Source organism: Pleurodeles waltl, chromosome 12 (genome assembly GCF_031143425.1).
Source record: "Pleurodeles waltl isolate 20211129_DDA chromosome 12, aPleWal1.hap1.20221129, whole genome shotgun sequence".
Classification (NCBI taxonomy): Eukaryota; Metazoa; Chordata; class Amphibia; order Caudata; family Salamandridae; genus Pleurodeles; species Pleurodeles waltl.
In genome coordinates this window covers 519,708,599-519,729,995 of record NC_090451.1, presented here as the reverse complement: position 1 = coordinate 519,729,995, position 21,397 = coordinate 519,708,599, and the positions used below count along the sequence as shown (strand labels likewise).

At 46.4% G+C, this 21,397-nt stretch overlaps 1 protein-coding gene across 1 annotated transcript in view; it reads right to left on the bottom strand.

Moving 5' to 3' along the window:
* CSNK2A2 (casein kinase 2 alpha 2) overlaps positions 1-21,397 on the bottom strand; it is a 478,508-nt gene that overhangs the window by 309,653 nt on the left and 147,458 nt on the right. The window contains exon 4 of the mRNA XM_069217427.1: positions 831-881. Within this exon, the coding sequence (XP_069073528.1) occupies positions 831-881 (51 nt within the window). The remainder of the gene's footprint in view (positions 1-830; positions 882-21,397) is intronic.

The following is a 21,397-nucleotide window of genomic DNA, read 5'->3' as shown; positions in this document are numbered from 1 at the left end:
CCACTTGCCATCCTAATGGCGACTTTAGGCTTGCGTTGACAATGGTTTTACTTTCCTCAATCACCGTCTTCACCCTCTTTTTGTACTTCTCTCAGTTAGTAGATCAATTTCTTCATCATGTCCCGTTGCTAATGTTAACCTACATCGTTGTGAGACAAGGGGCAATGCTTAGTAGGGATCACTTACTGTAAGGTGTGATTAATGATCTACACTTTTTCACTTCTTCGAATTCTCGGTCAGAATATTCCATAAAAGCTTTTATTTTATTTTAAGAATGTGTGATTTTGAAAAGTGAACTGAGATGGAGAAGAAACAGCTGCTCTACCCGTGGCAGTTCAGGATAGCAAAGGACTGCCACTAACCACAATCTCCAACTTTGTCACAATTTCTTACCATTCAAGGAATGAGGAAAAGTGAACTACAGTACTTTCTCAAAAAACAGTCGCAAGTAATTGCACCCTAGATTCACATGGATCAGTGCGACTACTTTAGCACATGAAAGATTATGAAAACACATGAAAATTATAGATAAACAGCTCAAGGCACAAAGAACACTGAATACTGTGCTGAAATTTAGCACCTGACAGAGCGAATAAGAGCTGACTGAGGGAGCAGAAGGATCGCCAGACTTCCCTTTAAAGGCATGAGGCCACACCCAATGTAGTTAAAATTGGGTACAATTCATCCAGAGAAGGCTGATGTCAAAACTTATTAAGGAACTTATATGAAATTATATCCCCACACAAACAGAAATATAGGTTGATCCTACCCAAAACCAACAATATACTCCTATTCTTCCTCTACTATCTTCCCAATGAATCCTCACTCACCTTAAAATCCGTGTTGTTGATGAATTCAAACACTAGAGCTGGAGTCTTGGACTGTAAAAGTAAAGATGCATCAGAGAAAGTGTTTATGGATATTTGTCAGTACAAAGGACAGCAGAAAATACAAACAATCCTCTTTGTACATTAATACATCAGAGATCAGATATGTAATGCAGTAATTGTTTTTACGCAATATTTACGGAATTACCCGTGGAAATACCACCAATTACTTCCTTCCTACCTTTAATTTAACTTCTATTTCCTAAGACATAGAAGTTTGACAGCCAATACTATATAAGCTCTACATTTCAGAATTGAAAGGCTGTCGGCCAACAACTGTTTGTTGTGCATATCTATTACAATAATGTCAATTCAACAAGGAAAAGGGAAAATAGAGCACATTACAACAGTAAACCCATGAGAATTTTCACTGCTCCATGTCTTTGGTTTGGCAGTAAAGTCACCTGAAGCAACAATGAGTCTAGATGGGTAATAGTTCACGACTGCTAGATCACACAAATTAGTCACAGGAGAGATTATGGGTAGGCACAGTTTAAATGAGAAATGGGGGGCCATTACGATCACAATTTTGTTCCTCTACTTTTTTTCTGTAGAAACTGGACATGTGATCACTGACTACAGAAAAGTTGCCAATTGTGTTTTCTCATGCAAACTCAAGACTTGATATTTTCTCTCTCTAGTGCACAAAGAGAACCTGTTGCACAGTGGGGTGGAAAGGATTGTCTCAGGCACGGAGGTCTCAGATAACACACTGATGGTTACTAAAGTGGAATACTTCAACGCTAAGAATTGTAACCACAAGTGTTTAGGATTTTAATTCACGGATTACAGGTCGGGCTGCAAACTTAGTACAGCCCTGGTAACACCAGTAATATCATAATTATGATGCAACAAGTGCCTATATAGCACAAGGAAGGGAATGGAAAACCATTTTAATCCTAGTTTTCCTTAATGGCAACCTACACTGAAAATTATACTGAATTATCCCATCCACAAGCAGGACCCTGTAGAACAAGTGATAAAAATCTAGTTTAGAAATATTTGTGCAAATACCAATCTTACAACTTCATTTGATTAAATTAATTCTTTCTTTTCTTATTTAAAAGAACATAATTCCATACAAAATAATCTGGAATAGAATCAAAAAGAAATTTTCCACAAAACACAAACGTTTGGCAAAAGAAGACAGCCTGGAAGACGACAAAGGGAGTACAAGAGGCAGTAGCTTTGAAAAACTGCACAGTAGTGCTGCTACTTCAAGAAAAACAGTACCTCCAGTAATTCACAATGCCCTGTAGTGGTGTTTGTTAATTTTTACCGGAGAACAGGGCCCTGAATCACCTTGAATAACATACCATATTACGTTATAGAGATGTACAGGTTACCTATAGCTTCAATAAATGTTCTTGCTAGAGATAACAAGGATTCCAAGTTAATTTCCCTAGACATTCATGAGGTTTTCGCTGATGGTCATGTCCCCAATGACAAGAAAGCATAATCTTAACAGAGAAACTGGGATCGATCAGTCAGAGATTACAAAGTAGTTGTTCATTCATTTGGGTGATTGCCGTGTAATCTAAATCTAGACAGCAATGTCTTGAAAAAGCTATTAACAGATAAACAGGTGGTAAATCAAACCTAAAAACCTTGGAATTTGGCAGTGTTGGTTTAATAAGAAAACCATAACGTGTGCTATCTCCATGCAAACAGTAACTGACACACCAAACAATGCTAAGGACTGCAATACATATACCAATAAATAATAGGGCTTGACACCATTTTTATTACGTAACATTTCCAGTCAAAGAAAGGATACCTCATCAGTAATAATTTCACTGATAATGTCAATGCTGAAGTAATATATAATGCCATCACAAATTTAAACATTGTCATTTGTTATGTCACCTGTCACAAAATGGAAGAGAGCAATGAGTATGGCATTCGAAGTGCAAGTTATGGTATGTAATGCAGGGACACTAATTTTACTCATCTAAACATTATTTGCCAATTTCAGGTGTTTAATAACCAAAACATCACTTTAACTGTATTTGTAGGGGATTTTCAGAGGCGCTTTAAAAGCATATATTAAAGAACTATAAGCAGAAGAAAACAACTTACCAATAAGTTTATGTATGTGTATATATGTGTGTATGTGTATATATGTTCATCCAAACGGGTTCCAATATCTCCAACACGCATAGCAAGTTTGGCAGTGCCAGCCTCCTGGGGGAAACCCCTCCAGATTCCTATTGATCCAAACAAGTACAGGTGGCATTCCAAGTCACTTCAATTGTTTTATTTCTCAAACAATAAACATCTCCAGAAAAACACACTACGTATAACCCACAGTCTTGATCACATGTAAGATGTCTTTCTTTCAACACATTAAGTAGAAGTATGATTCCTGTAGCTACGGTTTGGCATTCTGGGTAGTGTAGTTTCAGCACATTTCCCCTGATAACTCGATATCACAAATGATCTCATATCACAACTGATATTGGAATAGTATTACCTTTTTTCACAAATCAGTCCATATGCTTTACACCCATATAAATCTATAAATGGTAACATTTCACCATTCAATCTGCTAACTTCAAACTTATTCCTTTCCTGGGCTATAGGAAATGTAGTCATATTCTAACCCCTTTGCGAGTTAGCGTGTTATAAACCTGAAATCCAAAGAAATGTATTACATTTGTAATTTACCCTTCAAAGTCACGAGTTTCAAAGCAAATTTTTTCTTAATCACTAAAGTCCCAGTCTTGCCCTCTAGTGGGCTAATTTCATACTTAATCGAGCTAGAGGAACCACCTATTCCACAACAGATCGGTTGGATTTACATGCAACATCAATTAATACCAAGATACCAAGTTTGTGTTAAAGGAAAGTTTATTTACATATATACAATTTTAATGAACTTAAACGGCTACAGGCTCCCAGGGAGGCGGGAGGGCGCATGTGAATTTGCAGCACAACATGCCACGAACAGATATACACTGGGTAAGTGACATTTTCCGTTCAATGGCATGTGTAGCTGCAGATGCACATGCTGTGTATAGACTACAAAGCAGTAATCCTCCCCAAAGCGGTGGTCAGCCTGTAGGAGTTGAATTCGTTTGAAATAATGTTCTTAGTACAGCCTGTCCTACCGTGGCTTGTTGTGTTGCTAACACGTCTACACAGTAATGTTTGGTAAACGTATGAGGTGTAGACCAAGTGGCTGCCTTACAAATCTCGGTCATTGGTATGTTACCTAGAAAAGCCATTGTTGCTCCTTTCTTTCTAGTGGAGTGAGTCTTTGGTGTAACGGGTAACTCTCTTTTAGCTTTAAGGTAACAGGTCTGTACACATTTGACTATCCATCTGGCAGTGCCCTGTTTGGATATAGGGTTACCAGAATGGGGCTTTTGGAAAGCAACAAATAATTGCTTAGTTTTTCGAAGTGACTTTGTCCCGTCTATGTAATACATTAGTGCTCTCTTTATGTCTAATGTATGTCTAATGTATGCAGTGCTCTTTCTACTACTGAGTCTGGCCTTGGAAAGAACACTGGAAGCTCTACAGTTTGGTTTAGATTAATCAGTGAAATGACTTTTGGCAGAAATTTCGGATTTGTGTGGAGAACCACTTTATGTTTGTGTACTTGTATAAATGGTTCTTCGATAGCGAACGCCTGTATTTCGCTAACTCTTTGTAGTGAAGTGATGATTATTAGAAATGCTAACTTCCAAGTCAAGAATTGGATTTGGCAAGAATGCATGGGTTCAAAAGGTGGGCCCATGAGTCGTGTAAGTACAATATTAAGATTCCACGAGGGTACTGGTGGGGTTCTTGGAGGTATAATCCTTTTTAGTCCTTACATGAAGGCTTTAATAACTGGGATTCTAAAAAGTGACTTTGTATGTTTAATCTGCAGGTAAGAAGAGATTGCAGTGAGATGAATTTGGATAGAAGAAAATGCGAGATTTGCTTTTTGTAGGTGTAGTAAGTAACTCACAATGTTTTGTATGGAAGCATCTAACGGTGTGATTTGGTTTGCTTGGCAGTAGAAAACAAACCTTTTCCATTTGTTAGCATAACAATGCCTTGTTGTGGGCTTTCTTGCTTGTTTAATGACTTCCATACACTCATTTGAAAGGTTTAGGTAGCCAAATTCTAAGACTTTAGGAGCCAGATTGCTAGGCTGAGCGATGCTGGATTGGGGTGTCTGATCGGTTTGTGTTGTTGTGAGAAAGTAGCCTCTTTCTAGCCTTGTTACTCCCACTTTTGGCCTGTTTGTGAGTATATGTCAGGTGTTTTCACTGTCTCACTGGGATCCTGCTAGCCAGGGCCCAGTGCTCATAAGTTTGTGGTCTATATGTATGTGTTCCCTGTGTGATGCCTAACTGTCTTACTGAGGCTCTGCTAACCAGAACCTCAGTGGTTATGCTCTCTCTGTACAAATTGTCACTAACAGGCTAGTGACCAATTTCACCAATTTACATTGGCATACTGGAACACCCTTATAATTCCCTAGTACATGGTACTGAGGTACCCAGGGTATTGGGGTTCCAGGAGATCCCTATGGGCTGCAGCATTTCTTTTGCCACCCATAGGGAGCTCTGACAATTCTTACACAGGCCTGCCATTTCAGCCTGAGTGAAATAACGTCCACGTTATTCCACAGCCATTTACCACTGCACTTAAGTAACTTATAAGTCACCTAGTGAAGGTTAGGTGCAAAGTTACTTGGTGTGTGGGCACCCTGGCACTAGCCAAGGTGCCCCCACATGGTTCAGGGCAAATTCCCCGGACTTTGTGAGTGCGGGGACACCATTACACGCGTGCACTATACATAGGTCACTACCTATGTATAGCTTCACAATGGTAACTCCGAACATGGCCATGTAACATGTCTAAGATCATGGAATTGCCACCCCAATGCCATCCTGGCATTGGGGAGACAATTCCATGATCCCCCGGGTCTCTAGCACAGAACCCGGGTATTGCCAAACTGCCTTTCCTGGGGTTTCACTGCTGCTGCCAACCCTTCAGACAGGTTTCTGCCCTCCTGGGGTCCAGCCAGGCTTGGCCCAGGAAGGCGGTACAAAGGACTTCCTCAGAGAGAGGGTGTTACACCCCCTCCCTTTGAAAAAAGGTGTCAGGGCTGGGGAGGAGTAGCCTCCCCCAGCCTCTGGAAATGCTTTGATGGGCACAGATGGTGCCCATCTCTGCATAAGCCAGTCTACACCGGTTCAGGGATCCCCCAGCCCTGCTCTGGCATGAAACTGGACAAAGGAAAGGGGAGTGACCACTCCCCTGACCTGCACCTCCCCTGGGAGGGGCCCAGAGCTCCTCCAGTGTGCTCCAGACCTCTGCCATCTTGGAAACAGAGGTGCTGCTGGCACACTGGACTGCTCTGAGTGGCCAGGGCCAGCAGGTGACATCAGAGACTCCTTCTGATAGGCTCTTACCTGTGTTGCTAGCCTATCCTCCTTCCTAGGTAGCCAAACCTCCTTTTCTGGCTATTTAGGGTCTCTGCTTTGGGGAATTCTTTAGATAACGAATGCAAGAGCTCATCAGAGTTCCTCTGCATCTCTCTCTTTACCTTCTGCCAAGGAATCGACAGCTGACTGCGCTGGAAGCCTGCAAAACCGCAACAAAGTAGCAAAGACGACTACTGCAACCTTGTATCGCTGGTCCTGCCGCCTTCTCGACTGTTTTCCTGGTGGTGCATGCTGTGGGGGTAGTCTGCCTCGTCTCTGCAATAGAAGCTCCGAAGAAATCTCCCGTGGGTCGACGGAATCTTCCCACTGCAACCGCAGGCACCAAAGAACTGTATCACCGGTCCTCTGGGTCCCCTCTCAGCACGACGAGCGTGGTCCCTGGAACTCAGCAACTCTGTCCAAGTGACTCCCACAGTCCAGTGACTCTTCAGTCCAAGTTTGGTGGAAGAAAGTCCTTGCCTCCCCACGCTAGACTGCATTGCTGGGTACCGCGTGATTTGCAGCTGCTCCGGCTCCTGTGCACTCTTCCAGGATTTCCTTTGTGCACAGCCAGCCTGGGTCCCCGACACTCTAACCTGCAGTGCACAACCTCCTGAGTTGTCCTCCGGCGTCGTGGGATCTCCTTTTGTGACTTCGGGTGAGCTCCGGTTCACTCTTCTTCGTAGTGCCTGTTCCGGCACTTCTGCGGGTGCTGCTTGCTTCTGAGTGGGCTCTTTGTCTTGCTGGACGCCCCCTCTGTCCCCTCACGCAATTGGCGACATCCTGGTCCCTCCTGGGCCACAGCAGCATCCAAAAACCCTAACCGCGACCCTTGCAGCTAGCAAGGCTGGTTTGCGGTCTTTCTGCACGGAAAAACCTCTGCAAGCTTCTTCACGACGTGGGACATCCATCCTCCAAAGGGGAAGTGTAGGAAGTTGGCTCTGTATGTGCTATTTCAAAGTAAGGAATAGCATGCACAGAGTCCAAGGGTTCCCCTTAGAGGTAAAATAGTGGTAAAAAGAGATAATACTAATGCTCTATTTTGTGGTAGTGTGGTCGAGCAGTAGGCTTATCCAAGGAGTAGTGTTAAGCATTTGTTGTACATACACAGACAATAAATGAGGTACACACACTCAGAGACAAATCCAGCCAATAGGTTTTGTTATAGAAAAATACCTTTTCTTAGTTTATTTTAAGAACCACAGGTTCAAATTTAACATGTAATATCTTGTTTGAAAGGTATTGCAGGTAAGTACATTAGGAAATTTGAATCATTTCAATTGCATGTATACTTTTCAAGTTATTCACAAATAGCCGTTTTAAAAGTGGACACTTAGTGCAATTTTCACAGTTCCTGGGGGAGGTAAGTTTTTGTTAGTTTTACCAGGTAAGTAAGACACTTACAGGGTTCAGTTCTTGGTCCAAGGTAGCCCACCGTTGGGGGTTCAGAGCAACCCCAAAGTCACCACACCAGCTGCTCAGGGCCGGTCAGGTGCAGAGTTCAAAGTGGTGCCCAAAACGCATAGGCTAGAATGGAGAGAAGGGGGTGCCCCGGTTCCGGTCTGCTTGCAGGTAAGTACCCGCGTCTTCGGAGGGCAGACCAGGGGGGTTTTGTAGGGCACCGGGGGGGACACAAGCCCACACAGAAATTTCACCCTCAGCAGCGCGGGGGCGGCCGGGTGCAGTGTAGAAACAAGCGTCGGGTTTGCAATGTTAGTCTATGAGAGATCAAGGGATCTCTTCAGCGCTGCAGGCAGGCAAGGGGGGGCTTCCTCGGGGAAACCTCCACTTGGGCAAGGGAGAGGGACTCCTGGGGGTCACTTCTGCAGTGAAAGTCCGGTCCTTCAGGTCCTGGGGGCTGCGGGTGCAGGGTCTTTTCCAGGCGTCGGGACTTAGGTTTCAGAGAGTCGCGGTCAGGGGAAGCCTCGGGATTCCCTCTGCAGGTGGCTCAGGGGGGACAGGTTTTGGTACTCACAGTCGTAGAGTAGTCCGGGGGTCCTCCCTGTGGTGTTGGTTCTCCACCAGCCGAGTCGGGGTCGCCGGGTGCAGTGTTGCAAGTCTCACGCTTCTTGCGGGGAGATTGCAGGGTCTTTAAAGCTGCTCCTTGAAACAAAGTTGCAGTCTTTTTGGAGCAGGTCCGCTGTCCTCGGGAGTTTCTTGTCTTTTTCGAAGCAGGGCAGTCCTCAGAGGATTCAGAGGTCGCTGGTCCCTTGGAAGGCGTCGCTGGAGCAGAGTTCTTTGGAAGGCAGGAGACAGGCCGGTGAGTTTCTGGAGCCAAGGCAGTTGTCGTCTTCTGGTCTTCCTCTGCAGGGGTTTTCAGCTAGGCAGTCCTTCTTCGTGTAGTTTGCAGGAATCTGATTTTCTAGGGTTCAGGGTAGCCCTTAAATACTAAATTTAAGGGCGTGTTTAGGTCTGGGGGGTTAGTAGCCAATGGCTACTAGCCCTGAGGGTGGGTACACCCTCTTTGTGCCTCCTCCCAAGGGGAGGGGGTCACAATCCTAACCCTATTGGGGGAATCCTCCATCTGCAAGATGGAGGATTTCTAAAAGTTAGAGTCACCTCAGCTCAGGACACCTTAGGGGCTGTCCTGACTGGCCAGTGACTCCTCCTTGTTGCTTTCTTTGTTCCCTCCAGCCTTGCCGCCAAAAGTGGGGGCCGTGGCCGGAGGGGGTGGGCAACTCCACTAAGCTGGAGTGCCCTGCTGGGCTGTGACAAAGGGGTGAGCCTTTGAGGCTCACCGCCAGGTGTTACAGCTCCTGCCTGGGGGAGGTGTTAGCATCTCCACCCAGTGCAGGCTTTGTTACTGGCCTCAGAGTGACAAAGGCACTCTCCCCATGGGGCCAGCAACATGTCTCTAGTGTGGCAGGCTGCAGGAACTAGTCAGCCTACACAGACAGTCGGTTAAGTTTCAGGGGGCACCTCTAAGGTGCCCTCTGGGGTGTATTTTGCAATAAAATGTACACTGGCATCAGTGTGCATTTATTGTGCTGAGAAGTTTGATACCAAACTTCCCAGTTTTCAGTGTAGCCATTATGGTGCTGTGGAGTTCGTGTTTGACAAACTCCCAGACCATATACTCTTATGGCTACCCTGCACTCACAAGGTCTAAGGTTTTGTTTAGACACTGTAGGGGTACCATGCTCATGCACTGGTACCCTCACCTATGGTATAGTGCACCCTGCCTTAGGGCTGTAAGGCCTGCTAGAGGGGTGACTGACCTATACTTGCATAGGCAGTGAGAGGCTGGCATGGCACCCTGAGGGGAGTGCCATGTCGACTTACTCGTTTTGTTCTCACTAGCACACACAAGCTGGCAAGCAGTGTGTCTGTGCTGAGTGAGAGGTCTCCAGGGTGGCATAAGACATGCTGCAGCCCTTAGAGACCTTCCTTGGCATCAGGGCCCTTGGTACTAGAAGTACCAGTTACAAGGGACTTATCTGGATGCCAGGGTCTGCCAATTGTGGATACAAAAGTACAGGTTAGGGAAAGAACACTGGTGCTGGGGCCTGGTTAGCAGGCCTCAGCACACTTTCAATTGTAAACATAGCATCAGCAAAGGCAAAAAGTCAGGGGGCAACCATGCCAAGGAGGCATTTCCTTACACAACCCCCCCCCCCCAAACGAAAGAGGATGAGACTAACCTTTCCCAAGAGAGTCTTCATTTTCTAAGTGGAAGAACCTGGAAAGGCCATCTGCATTGGCATGGGCAGTCCCAGGTCTGTGTTCCACTATAAAGTCCATTCCCTGTAGGGAGATGGACCACCTCAACAGTTTAGGATTTTCACCTTTCATTTGCATCAGCCATTTGAGAGGTCTGTGGTCAGTTTGAACTAGGAAGTGAGTCCCAAAGAGGTATGGTCTCAGCTTCTTCAGGGACCAAACCACAGCAAAGGCCTCCCTCTCAATGGCACTCCAACGCTGCTCCCTGGGGAGTAACCTCCTGCTAATGAAAGCAACAGGCTGGTCAAGGCCATCATCATTTGTTTGGGACAAAACTGCCCCTATCCCATGTTCAGAGGCATCTGTCTGCACAATGAACTGCTTAGAATAATCTGGAGCTTTTAGAACTGGTGCTGAGCACATTGCTTGTTTCAGGGTGTCAAAGGCCTGTTGGCATTCCACAGTCCAGTTCACTTTCTTGGGCATTTTCTTGGAGGTGAGTTCAGTGAGGGCTGTCACAATGGATCCATATCCCTTCACAAACCTCCTGTAATACCCAGTCAAGCCAAGGAATGCCCTGACTTGAGTCTGGGTTTTTGGAGCTACCCAGTCCAGAATAGTCTGGATCTTGGGTTGGAGTGGCTGAACTTGGCCTCCACCTACAAGGTGGCCCAAGTAAACCACAGTTCCCTGCCCTATCTGGCATTTGGATGCCTTGATAGAGAGGCCTGCAGATTGCAGGGCCTTCAAAACCTTCTTCAGGTGGACCAGGTGATCCTGCCAGGTGGAGCTAAAGACAGCAATATCATCAAGATAAGCTGTGCTAAAGGACTCCAAGCCAGCAAGGACTTGATTCACCAACCTTTGGAAAGTGGCAGGGGCATTCTTTAAACCAAAGGGCATAACAGTAAACTGATAATGCCCATCAGGTGTGGAGAATGCTGTTTTCTCTTTTGCTCCAGGTGCCATTTTTATTTGCCAGTACCCTGCTGTCAAGTCAAAGGTACTTAAGAATTTGGCAGCACCTAATTTATCTATGAGCTCATCAGCTCTAGGGATTGGATGAGCATCTGTCTTGGAGACAGAATTGAGCCCTCTGTAGTCCACACAAAACCTCATCTCTTTCTTTCCATCTTTGGTGTGAGGTTTGGGGACTAAGACCACTGGGCTAGCCCAGGGGCTGTCAGAGCGCTCAATCACTCCCAATTCCAGCATCTTGTGGACTTCCACCTTGATGCTTTCCTTAACATGGTCAGACTGTCTAAAAATTTTGTTTTTGACAGGCATGCTGTCTCCTGTGTCCACATCATGGGTACACAGGTGTGTCTGACCAGGGGTTAAGGAGAAGAGTTCAGGAAACTGTTGTAGGACTCTCCTACAATCAGCTTGCTGTTGGCCAGAGAGGGTGTCTGAGTAGATCACTCCATCTACTGTGCCATCTTTTGGGTCTGATGACAGAAGATCAGGGAGAGGTTCACTCTCTGCCTCCTGATCCTCATCTGTTACCATCAACAGATTTACATCAGCCCTGTCATGGAAGAGCTTAAGGCGGTTCACATGGATCACCCTCTTGGGGCTCCTGCTTGTGCCCAGGTCCACCAGGTAGGTGACCTGACTCTTCCTTTCTAGCACTGGGTAAGGGCCACTCCATTTGTCCTGAAGTGCCCTGGGAGCCACAGGCTCCAGAACCCAGACTTTCTGCCCTGGTTGGAACTCAACCATTGCAGCCTTTTGGTCATACCAAAACTTCTGGAGCGGTTGGCTGGCCTCAAGGTTTTTGGTTGCCTTTTCCATGTACTCTGCCATTCTAGAGCGAAGGCCAAGTACATAGTCCACTATGTCTTGTTTAGGCTCATGAAGAGGTCTCTCCCAGCCTTCTTTAACAAGAGCAAGTGGTCCCCTTACAGGGTGACCAAACAGAAGTTCAAAGGGTGAGAATCCTACTCCCTTCTGTGGCACCTCTCTGTAAGCAAAAAGCAGACATGGCAAGAGGACATCCCATCTCCTTTTGAGTTTTTCTGGGAGCCCCATGATCATGCCTTTTAATGTCTTGTTGAATCTCTCAACTAAGCCATTAGTTTGAGGATGGTATGGTGTAGTGAATTTGTAAGTCACTCCACACTCATTCCACATGTGTTTTAGGTATGCTGACATGAAGTTGGTACCTCTGTCAGACACCACCTCCTTAGGGAAACCCACTCTGGTAAAGATACCAATGAGGGCCTTGGCTACTGCAGGGGCAGTAGTCGACCTAAGGGGAATAGCTTCAGGATACCTAGTAGCATGATCCACTACTACTAGGATGTACATATTTCCTGAGGCTGTGGGAGGTTCCAGTGGACCAACTATGTCCACACCCACTCTTTCAAAGGGGACCCCCACCACTGGAAGTGGAATGAGGGGGGCCTTTGGGTGCCCACCTGTCTTACCACTGGATTGACAGGTGGGGCAGGAGAGGCAAAACTCCTTAACCTTCTGGGACATATTGGGCCAGTAGAAGTGGTTGACTAACCTCTCCCACGTCTTGGTTTGTCCCAAATGCCCAGCAAGGGGAATATCATGGGCTAAGGTCAGAATAAACTCTCTGAACGACTGAGGCACTGCCACTCTCCTAGTGGCACCAGGTTTGGGGTCTCTGGCCTCAGTGTACAGGAGTCCATCTTCCCAATAGACCCTATGTGTTCCATTTTTCTTGCCCTTGGACTCTTCAGCAGCTTGCTGCCTAAGGCCTTCAAGAGAGGGACAGGTTTCTTGTCCCTTACACAGCTCCTCCCTTGAGGGTCCCCCTGGGCCTAAGAGCTCAACCTGATAAGGTTCAAGCTCCAAAGGCTCAGTTCCCTCAGAGGGCAGAACTTCTTCCTGAGAAGAGAGGTTCCCTTTTTCTGACTGTGTTGCAGTTGGTTTCCCAACTGACTTTCCTTTTCTCTTGGTAGGCTGGGCCATTTTTCCAGACTCCAGCTCTACTTTTTCACCCTGTGCCTTGCATTGTGCTCTTGTTTTTACACACACCAGTTCAGGGATACCCAGCATGGCTGCATGGGTTTTTAGCTCTACCTCAGCCCATGCTGAGGACTCCAGGTCATTTCCAAGCAGACAGTCTACTGGGATGTTTGAGGAGACCACCACCTGTTTCAGGCCATTGACCCCTCCCCATTCTAAAGTTACCATTGCCATGGGATGTGCTTTAGTTTGATTGTCAGCATTGGTGACTGTATAAGTTTTTCCAGTCAGGTATTGGCCAGGGGAAACCAGTTTCTCTGTCACCATGGTGACACTGGCACCTGTATCCCTCAGGCCCTCTACACTTGTCCCATTAATAAAGAGCTGCTGCCTGTATTTTTGCATGTTAGGAGGCCAGGCAGCTAGTGTGGCTAAATCCACCCCACCCTCAGAGACTAGAGTAGCTTCAGTGTGGACCCTGATTTGCTCTGGGCACACTGTTGATCCCACTTGGAGACTAGCCATTCCAGTGTTACCTGGATTGGAGTTTGGAGTGGAACTTTTCTTGGGACAGGCCTTGTCTCCACTTTGGTGTCCAGACTGACTACAGTTTCGACACCAGGCCTTTTTGGGATCAAAGTTTTTACCCTTGTACCCAGGATTGTTTTGTGAAGAGGCTCTGGGCCCACCCTCCTGTGCAGGTTTTTGGGGGCCTGTAGAAGACTCTTTACTATTTTTATTTTTGGCTGTCTCACCACCTTTCCCCTGGGGAGGTTTTGTGACCCCTTTCTTTTGGTCACCCCCTGTGGAAGTTTTGGACACCCTAGTCTTGACCCAATGGTCCGCCTTCTTTCCCAATTCTTGGGGAGAAATTGGTCCTAGGTCTACCAGATGCTGATGCAGTTTATCATTGAAACAATTACTTAACAGGTGTTCTTTCACAAATAAATTGTACAGCCCATCATAATTACTTACACCACTGCCTTGAATCCAACCATCTAGTGTTTTTACTGAGTAGTTTACAAAGTCAACCCAGGTCTGGCTCGAGGATTTTTGAGCCCCCCTGAATCTAATCCTATACTCCTCAGTGGAGAATCCAAAGCCCTCAATCAGGGTACCCTTCATGAGGTCATAAGATTCTGCATCTTTTCCAGAGAGTGTGAGGAGTCTATCCCTACACTTTCCTGTGAACATTTCCCAAAGGAGAGCACCCCAGTGAGATCTGTTCACTTTTCTGGTTACACAAGCCCTCTCAAAAGCTGTGAACCATTTGGTGATGTCATCACCATCTTCATATTTAGTTACAATCCCTTTAGGGATTTTCAACATGTCAGGAGAATCTCTGACCCTATTTATGTTGCTGCCACCATTGATGGGTCCTAGGCCCATCTCTTGTCTTTCCCTCTCTATGGCTAGGATCTGTCTTTCCAAAGCCAATCTTTTGGTCATCCTGGCTAACTGGATGTCCTCTTCACTGGAGTTATCCTCAGTGATTTCAGAGGTGCTGGTCCCTCCTGTGAGGGAGCCAGCATCTCTGACTAGTATTTTTGGAGTCAGGGCTTGAGAGGCCCTGTCCTCCCTAGATAGGACTGGTAGGGGGGAATCTTCCTCCAATTCACTATCCTCTTCCTCTGAGTTGCCACCCTCAGAGGGGTTGGCCTTTTCAAACTCTGCCAAAAGCTCCTGGAGCTGTATTTTGGTAGGTTTGGGGCCTATGGTTATTTTCTTTAGTTTACAGAGTGACCTTAGCTCTCTCATCTGTAGATGGAGGTAAGGTGTGGTGTCGAGTTCCACCACAGCCACATCTGTGCTAGACATTTTGCTTCTAAAAGTTGGAATACTTTTTAAGAATCTAAAACTGGTTCTAGAATCTAATTCAAACTTTTACAAACTTTTAAACTCTAAAAGAAATGCTAAACAGGATCTAACACAAGGCCCTAGCAGGTCTTTTTAAGAATTTAGAAAACTTTTCAAATTGCAAAAATCAATTTCTAATGACAATTTTGGAATTTGTCGTGTGATCAGGTATTGGCTGAGTAGTCCAGCAAATGCAAAGTCTTGTACCCCACCGCTGATCCACCAATGTAGGAAGTTGGCTCTGTATGTGCTATTTCAAAGTAAGGAATAGCATGCACAGAGTCCAAGGGTTCCCCTTAGAGGTAAAATAGTGGTAAAAAGAGATAATATTAATGCTCTATTTTGTGGTAGTGTGGTCGAGCAGTAGGCTTATCCAAGGAGTAGTGTTAAGCATTTGTTGTACATACACATAGACAATAAATGAGGTACACACACTCAGAGACAAATCCAGCCAATAGGTTTTGTTATAGAAAAATATCTTTTCTTAGTTTATTTTAAGAACCACAGGTTCAAATTTAACATGTAATATCTTGTTTGAAAGGTATTGCAGGTAAGTACATTAGGAAATTTGAATCATTTCAATTGCATGTATACTTTTCAAGTTATTCACAAATAGCTGTTTTAAAAGTGGACACTTAGTGCAATTTTCACAGTTCCTGGGGGAGGTAAGTTTTTGTTAGTTTTACCAGGTAAGTAAGACACTTACAGGGTTCAGTTCTTGGTCCAAGGTAGCCCACCGTTGGGGGTTCAGAGCAACCCCAAAGTCACCACACCAGCAGCTCAGGGCCGGTCAGGTGCAGAGTTCAAAGTGGTGCCCAAAACGCATAGGCTAGAATGGAGAGAAGGGGGTGCCCCGGTTCCGGTCTGCTTGCAGGTAAGTACCCGCGTCTTCGGAGGGCAGACCAGGGGGGTTTTGTAGGGCACCGGGGGGGACACAAGCCCACACAGAAATTTCACCCTCAGCAGCGCGGGGGCGGCCGGGTGCAGTGTAGAAACAAGCGTCAGGTTTGCAATGTTAGTCTATGAGAGATCAAGGGATCTCTTCAGCGCTGCAGGCAGGCAAGGGGGGGCTTCCTCGGGGAAACCTCCACTTGGGCAAGGGAGAGGGACTCCTGGGGGTCACTTCTGCAGTGAAAGTCCGGTTCTTCAGGTCCTGGGGGCTGCGGGTGCAGGGTCTTTTCCAGGCGTCGGGACTTAGGTTTCAGAGAGTCGCGGTCAGGGGAAGCCTCGGGATTCCCTCTGCAGGCGGCTCAGGGGGGACAGGTTTTGGTACTCACAGTCGTAGAGTAGTCCGGGGGTCCTCCCTGAGGTGTTGGTTCTCCACCAGCCGAGTCGGGGTCGCCGGGTGCAGTGTTGCAAGTCTCACGCTTCTTGCGGGGAGATTGCAGGGTCTTTAAAGCTGCTCCTTGAAACAAAGTTGCAGTCTTTTTGGAGCAGGTCCGCTGTCCTCGGGAGTTTCTTGTCTTTTTCGAAGCAGGGCAGTCCTCAGAGGATTCAGAGGTCGCTGGTCCCTTGGAAGGCGTCGCTGGAGCAGAGTTCTTTGGAAGGAAGGAGACAGGCCGGTGAGTTTCTGGAGCCAAGGCAGTTGTCGTCTTCTGGTCTTCCTCTGCAGGGGTTTTCAGCTAGGCAGTCCTTCTTCTTGTAGTTTGCAGGAATCTGATTTTCTAGGGTTCAGGGTAGCCCTTAAATACTAAATTTAAGGGCGTGTTTAGGTCTGGGGGGTTAGTAGCCAATGGCTACTAGCCCTAAGGGTGGGTACACCCTCTTTGTGCCTCCTCCCAAGGGGAGGGGGTCACAATCCTAACCCTATTGGGGGAATCCTCCATCTGCAAGATGGAGGATTTCTAAAAGTTAGAGTCACCTCAGCTCAGGACACCTTAGGGGCTGTCCTGACTGGCCAGTGACTCCTCCTTGTTGCTTTCTTTGTTCCCTCCAGCCTTGCCGCAAAAAGTGGGGGCCGTGGCCGGAGGGGGCGGGCAACTCCACTAAGCTGGAGTGCCCTGCTGGGCTGTGACAAAGGGGTGAGCCATTGAGGCTCACCGCCAGGTGTTACAGCTCCTGCCTGGGGGAGGCGTTAGCATCTCCACCCAGTGCAGGCTTTGTTACTGGCCTCAGAGTGACAAAGGCACTCTCCCCATGGGGCCAGCAACATGTCTCTAGTGTGGCAGGCTGCTGGAACTAGTCAGCCTACACAGACAGTCGGTTAAGTTTCAGGGGGCACCTCTAAGGTGCCCTCTGGGGTGTATTTTGCAATAAAATGTACACTGGCATCAGTGTGCATTTATTGTGCTGAGAAGTTTGATACCAAACTTCCCAGTTTTCAGTGTAGCCATTATGGTGCTGTGGAGTTCGTGTTTGACAAACTCCCAGACCATATACTCTTATGGCTACCCTGCACTCACAAGGTCTAAGGTTTTGTTTAGACACTGTAGGGGTACCATGCTCATGCACTGGTACCCTCACCTATGGTATAGTGCACCCTGCCTTAGGGCTGTAAGGCCTGCTAGAGGGGTGACTGACCTATACTTGCATAGGCAGTGAGAGGCTGGCATGGCACCCTGAGGGGAGTGCCATGTCGACTTACTCGTTTTGTTCTCACTAGCACACACAAGCTGGCAAGCAGTGTGTCTGTGCTGAGTGAGAGGTCTCCAGGGTGGCATAAGACATGCTGCAGCCCTTAGAGACCTTCCTTGGCATCAGGGCCCTTGGTACTAGAAGTACCAGTTACAAGGGACTTATCTGGATGCCAGGGTCTGCCAATTGTGGATACAAAAGTACAGGTTAGGGAAAGAACACTGGTGCTGGGGCCTGGTTAGCAGGCCTCAGCAAACTTTCAATTGTAAACATAGCATCAGCAAAGGCAAAAAGTCAGGGGGCAACCATGCCAAGGAGGCATTTCCTTACAGGAAGTTTCTAGCCCTCTTCGTTCTTGCAGAATCCACAGCTTCTACCATCCGGTGGCAGCTTCTTTGCACCCACAGCTGGCATTTCCTGGGCATCTGCCCACTCCCGACTTGATCGTGACTCTTGGACTTGGTCCCCTTGTTCCACAGGTACTCTCATCTGGAAATCCATCGTTGTTGCATTGCTGGTGTTGGTCTTCCTTGCAGAATTCCCCTATCACGACTTCTGTGCTCTCTGGGGAACTTAGGTGCACTTTGCACCCACTTTTCAGGGTCTTGGGGGTGGGCTATTTTTCTAACCCTCACTGTTTTCTTACAGTCCCAGCGACCCTCTACAAGCTCTCACAGGTTTGGGGTCCATTTGTGGTTCGCATTTCACTTTTGGAGTATATGGTTTGTGTTGCCCCTATACCTATGTGCTCCCATTGCAATCTATTGTGACTATACATTGCTTGCACTGTTTTCTATTGCTATTACTGCATAATTTTGGTATTGTGTACATATATCTGGTGTATATTTGCTATCCTCATACTGAGGGTACTCACTGAGATACTTTGGCACATTGTCATAAAAATAAATAAATTTTGACTCATTTTGTTGACTAGGAAAGGAATGAGTGGGAGAGGGGGAAAAGCGTAAGCAAATATCCATGACCAACTGATCCATAGAGCATTGCCCTTGGACTGAGGGTGTGGGTACCTGGATGCAAAGTTTTGGCATTTTGCGTTTTGTTTTGTTGCAAACAGATCTATGTCTGGTGTCCCCCAGCGGTAGAAGTAATCCTGTAGAATCTGGGGATGTATTTCCCACTCGTGAGTTTACTGGTGAGCTCGACTGAGATTGTCGGCTAAGTGATTGTGAATGCCTGGTATATATTGCGCTATCAGGCGAATGTTGTTATGAATTGTCCAATGCCAAATCTTTTGTGCTAGGAGGCATAGTTGTGACGAGTGTGTCACCTCCTGTTTGTTTAGATAGTACATTGTTGTCATATTGTCTGTTTTGACAAGAATGTGTTTGTGGACTAGAAGGGGTTGAAAAGCTTTTAGTGCTAGGGAGACCGCTAGTAGTTCTAAGTGATTTATGTGTAGTTGTTTTTGTTGATTGTCCCATTGTCCTTATATATATTGTGATTGTTGAGGTGTGCTCCCCACTCAATCATGGAAGCATCTGTTGTGATAATGGCGTGAGGCATAGCGTCTTGAAATGGCCGCCCCTTGATTACATTTACAGGGTTCCACCATTGAAGCGAAGAGTGTTTGGTGGTCTATCAACACTAGATCCTGAAGTTGACCCTGTGCCTGCGTCCATTGTTTTGCTAGGCACTGTTGTAAGGGCCGCATGTGTAGCCGTGCGTTTGGGACAATGGTGATGCATGAGGACATCATGCCTAGTAGTTTCATGACAAATCTGACTGTGTACTGGTGATTTTGTTTGTATGTTTGACACCATAGTTTGAAACAATTGAACTCTCTGTGGGCATGGAGTGGCAATTGCTCTTTGTGTGTTGAGTGTGGCTCCCAAGTATTGTTGTATTTGGGATGGTTGCAAGTGAGATTTTTGGTAATTTACAGACAACCCTAGTTTGTGAAGGGTATCTATTACATATTGTGTGTGACTGACACCGGTGTTCAGTGTTGGCTTTTATTAGCCAATCGTCGAGATATGGGAATACGTGCATGTGATGTCTCCTTTTATGAGCTGCTACTACAGCGAGGCATTTTGTAAATACTCTGGGCGCTGTTGTTATCCCGAAGGGCAATACCTTGAATTGGCAATGTTTGCCCTGTATGACAAATCTGAGGTATTTCCTGTGAGATGGATGGATGGGTATATGGAAATACGCATCATTTAAATCCAGTGTTGCCATGTATTCTCCCTGTTTTAGTAAGGGAACTACATCTTGTAGTGTGACCATATGGAAGTGTTCTGATTTGATGAAGAGATTTAATGTCCTGAGATCTAAAATTGGTCTTAATGTTTTGTCTTTTTTTGGGGATAAGGAAATATAGGGAGTAAACCCGTGTTCCATTTTGGTGGTGAGGTACTAGTTTTATGGCTTGTTTTGTTAATAGAGCTTGTACCTCTATTTGTAGCAGGTCTAGATGCTGTGCCGACAGTTTGTGCGCTCTTGGGGGAACATCTGGAGGGAAATGTGTGAACTCTATGCAGTAACCATGTTGGATAATTGATAGAACCCATGTGTCCGTGGTTATGTCTAACCAATGTTTGTGGTATTTTGTTAATCTCCCCCCTACCGGTGATGTGTGTTGGGGAAGTGTGACATTGAAGTCACTGTTTGTTACCAGGGGTCTGCTTGGTAGATTGAAATATTCCCCTTGCTCTTGGGGAATTTTCCCCTGAATGAACCACAAAACCCCTGTCTCTGGTATTGTGACTGGTAGGTGGGTTTTGTTTGAGAGGTGGATGCCTCTGAGGGTTGCTGTCTAAACCCTCCCCTAAATTGTGGCTTTCTAAATGTCTGACTTTGGGGATGGGTCAGGGCAGGCTTACTCACTTTTTGGCCCGCTGTTGGTCTCCGTCGGAGTCGTCCGATTCTGATCCCTGGATGGAGATAGCCATCTCCTCCTCTTCGGCGTCGAGGTGTTGTGCCGATTTTGACACCACCTGTAAGCGCCTCGCACTCCGATCTCTCAAGGTCTTTTTCGACCAAAAGGCCTTGCAGGCCTCGCAGGTATCCTCCCTGTGCTCCGGTGACAGACACAGATTACAGACCCGATGCTGCTCTGTATAAGGATACTTGGCGTGGCACGTCGGACAGAAACGGAAGGGGGTCTGGTCCATGAGGCTTCGACGATGGGTGTGATCGGGCCGACCAGGACTCGGTTGGGCGCGGAAGCCCCGAAGGGCCGCCGAAGCGGTTGTCTCGTCGGTGCCAATGTATCTATAGGAAACCGGTCCCGAACGCAACAATACCAACGTATTTTCGATGATTTTAATACTTTCTCAATTCGAATCACGGAGCTAAGAGGAACACATCTGAACCCAATGGCGGAAAGAAAACAATCTAAGATGGAGCCGATGCCCATGCGCAATGGAGCCGAAAGGGAGGAGTCACTCGGTCCCGTGACTCGAAAAGACTTCTTTGAAGAAAAACAACTTGTAACACTCCGATCCCAACACTAGATGGCAGGAACAGTGCACAGCATGTGTATCTGCAGCTATACATGGCATCGAACATTATATATATATATATATATATATATATATATATATATATACACACATACACACATATACATATATACGCACACACACCAACACGCATATTTATATATACACACATTTTAAACTGAAAAAAAAAAAAAACACTGATTCACCAGTTATAGCTAACTGAGGTAACTATAACTCACGTCCTCACCATGCACTGCTTATGACCTCACATATTAAATCATTCATGCCATGTTCTATGACACCGTTGATAACATCCCCCTTTGTGGCCAAATTAAAAAGCAAAACAAAGAAGAAAAAGGGGTGACAATCCCAAAAGAGCACAGATGGCTATGCTGGCTCCAGAGACAGTACTGTGGCATCTAAAAATCACTTTAAAAAAAGATGGGGGGTGGTGGTGTCTTACAATGGGCTGGCCTTGTACGGGCAGTTGTGGAGGTGACAGTAGGGCCTAGATGCAGACAAGGCCCTGTGGCCAACCAACGCCACACAGAGGTGAAGGCTGAGCGTGGTGGGACATTGGCTGCCTATG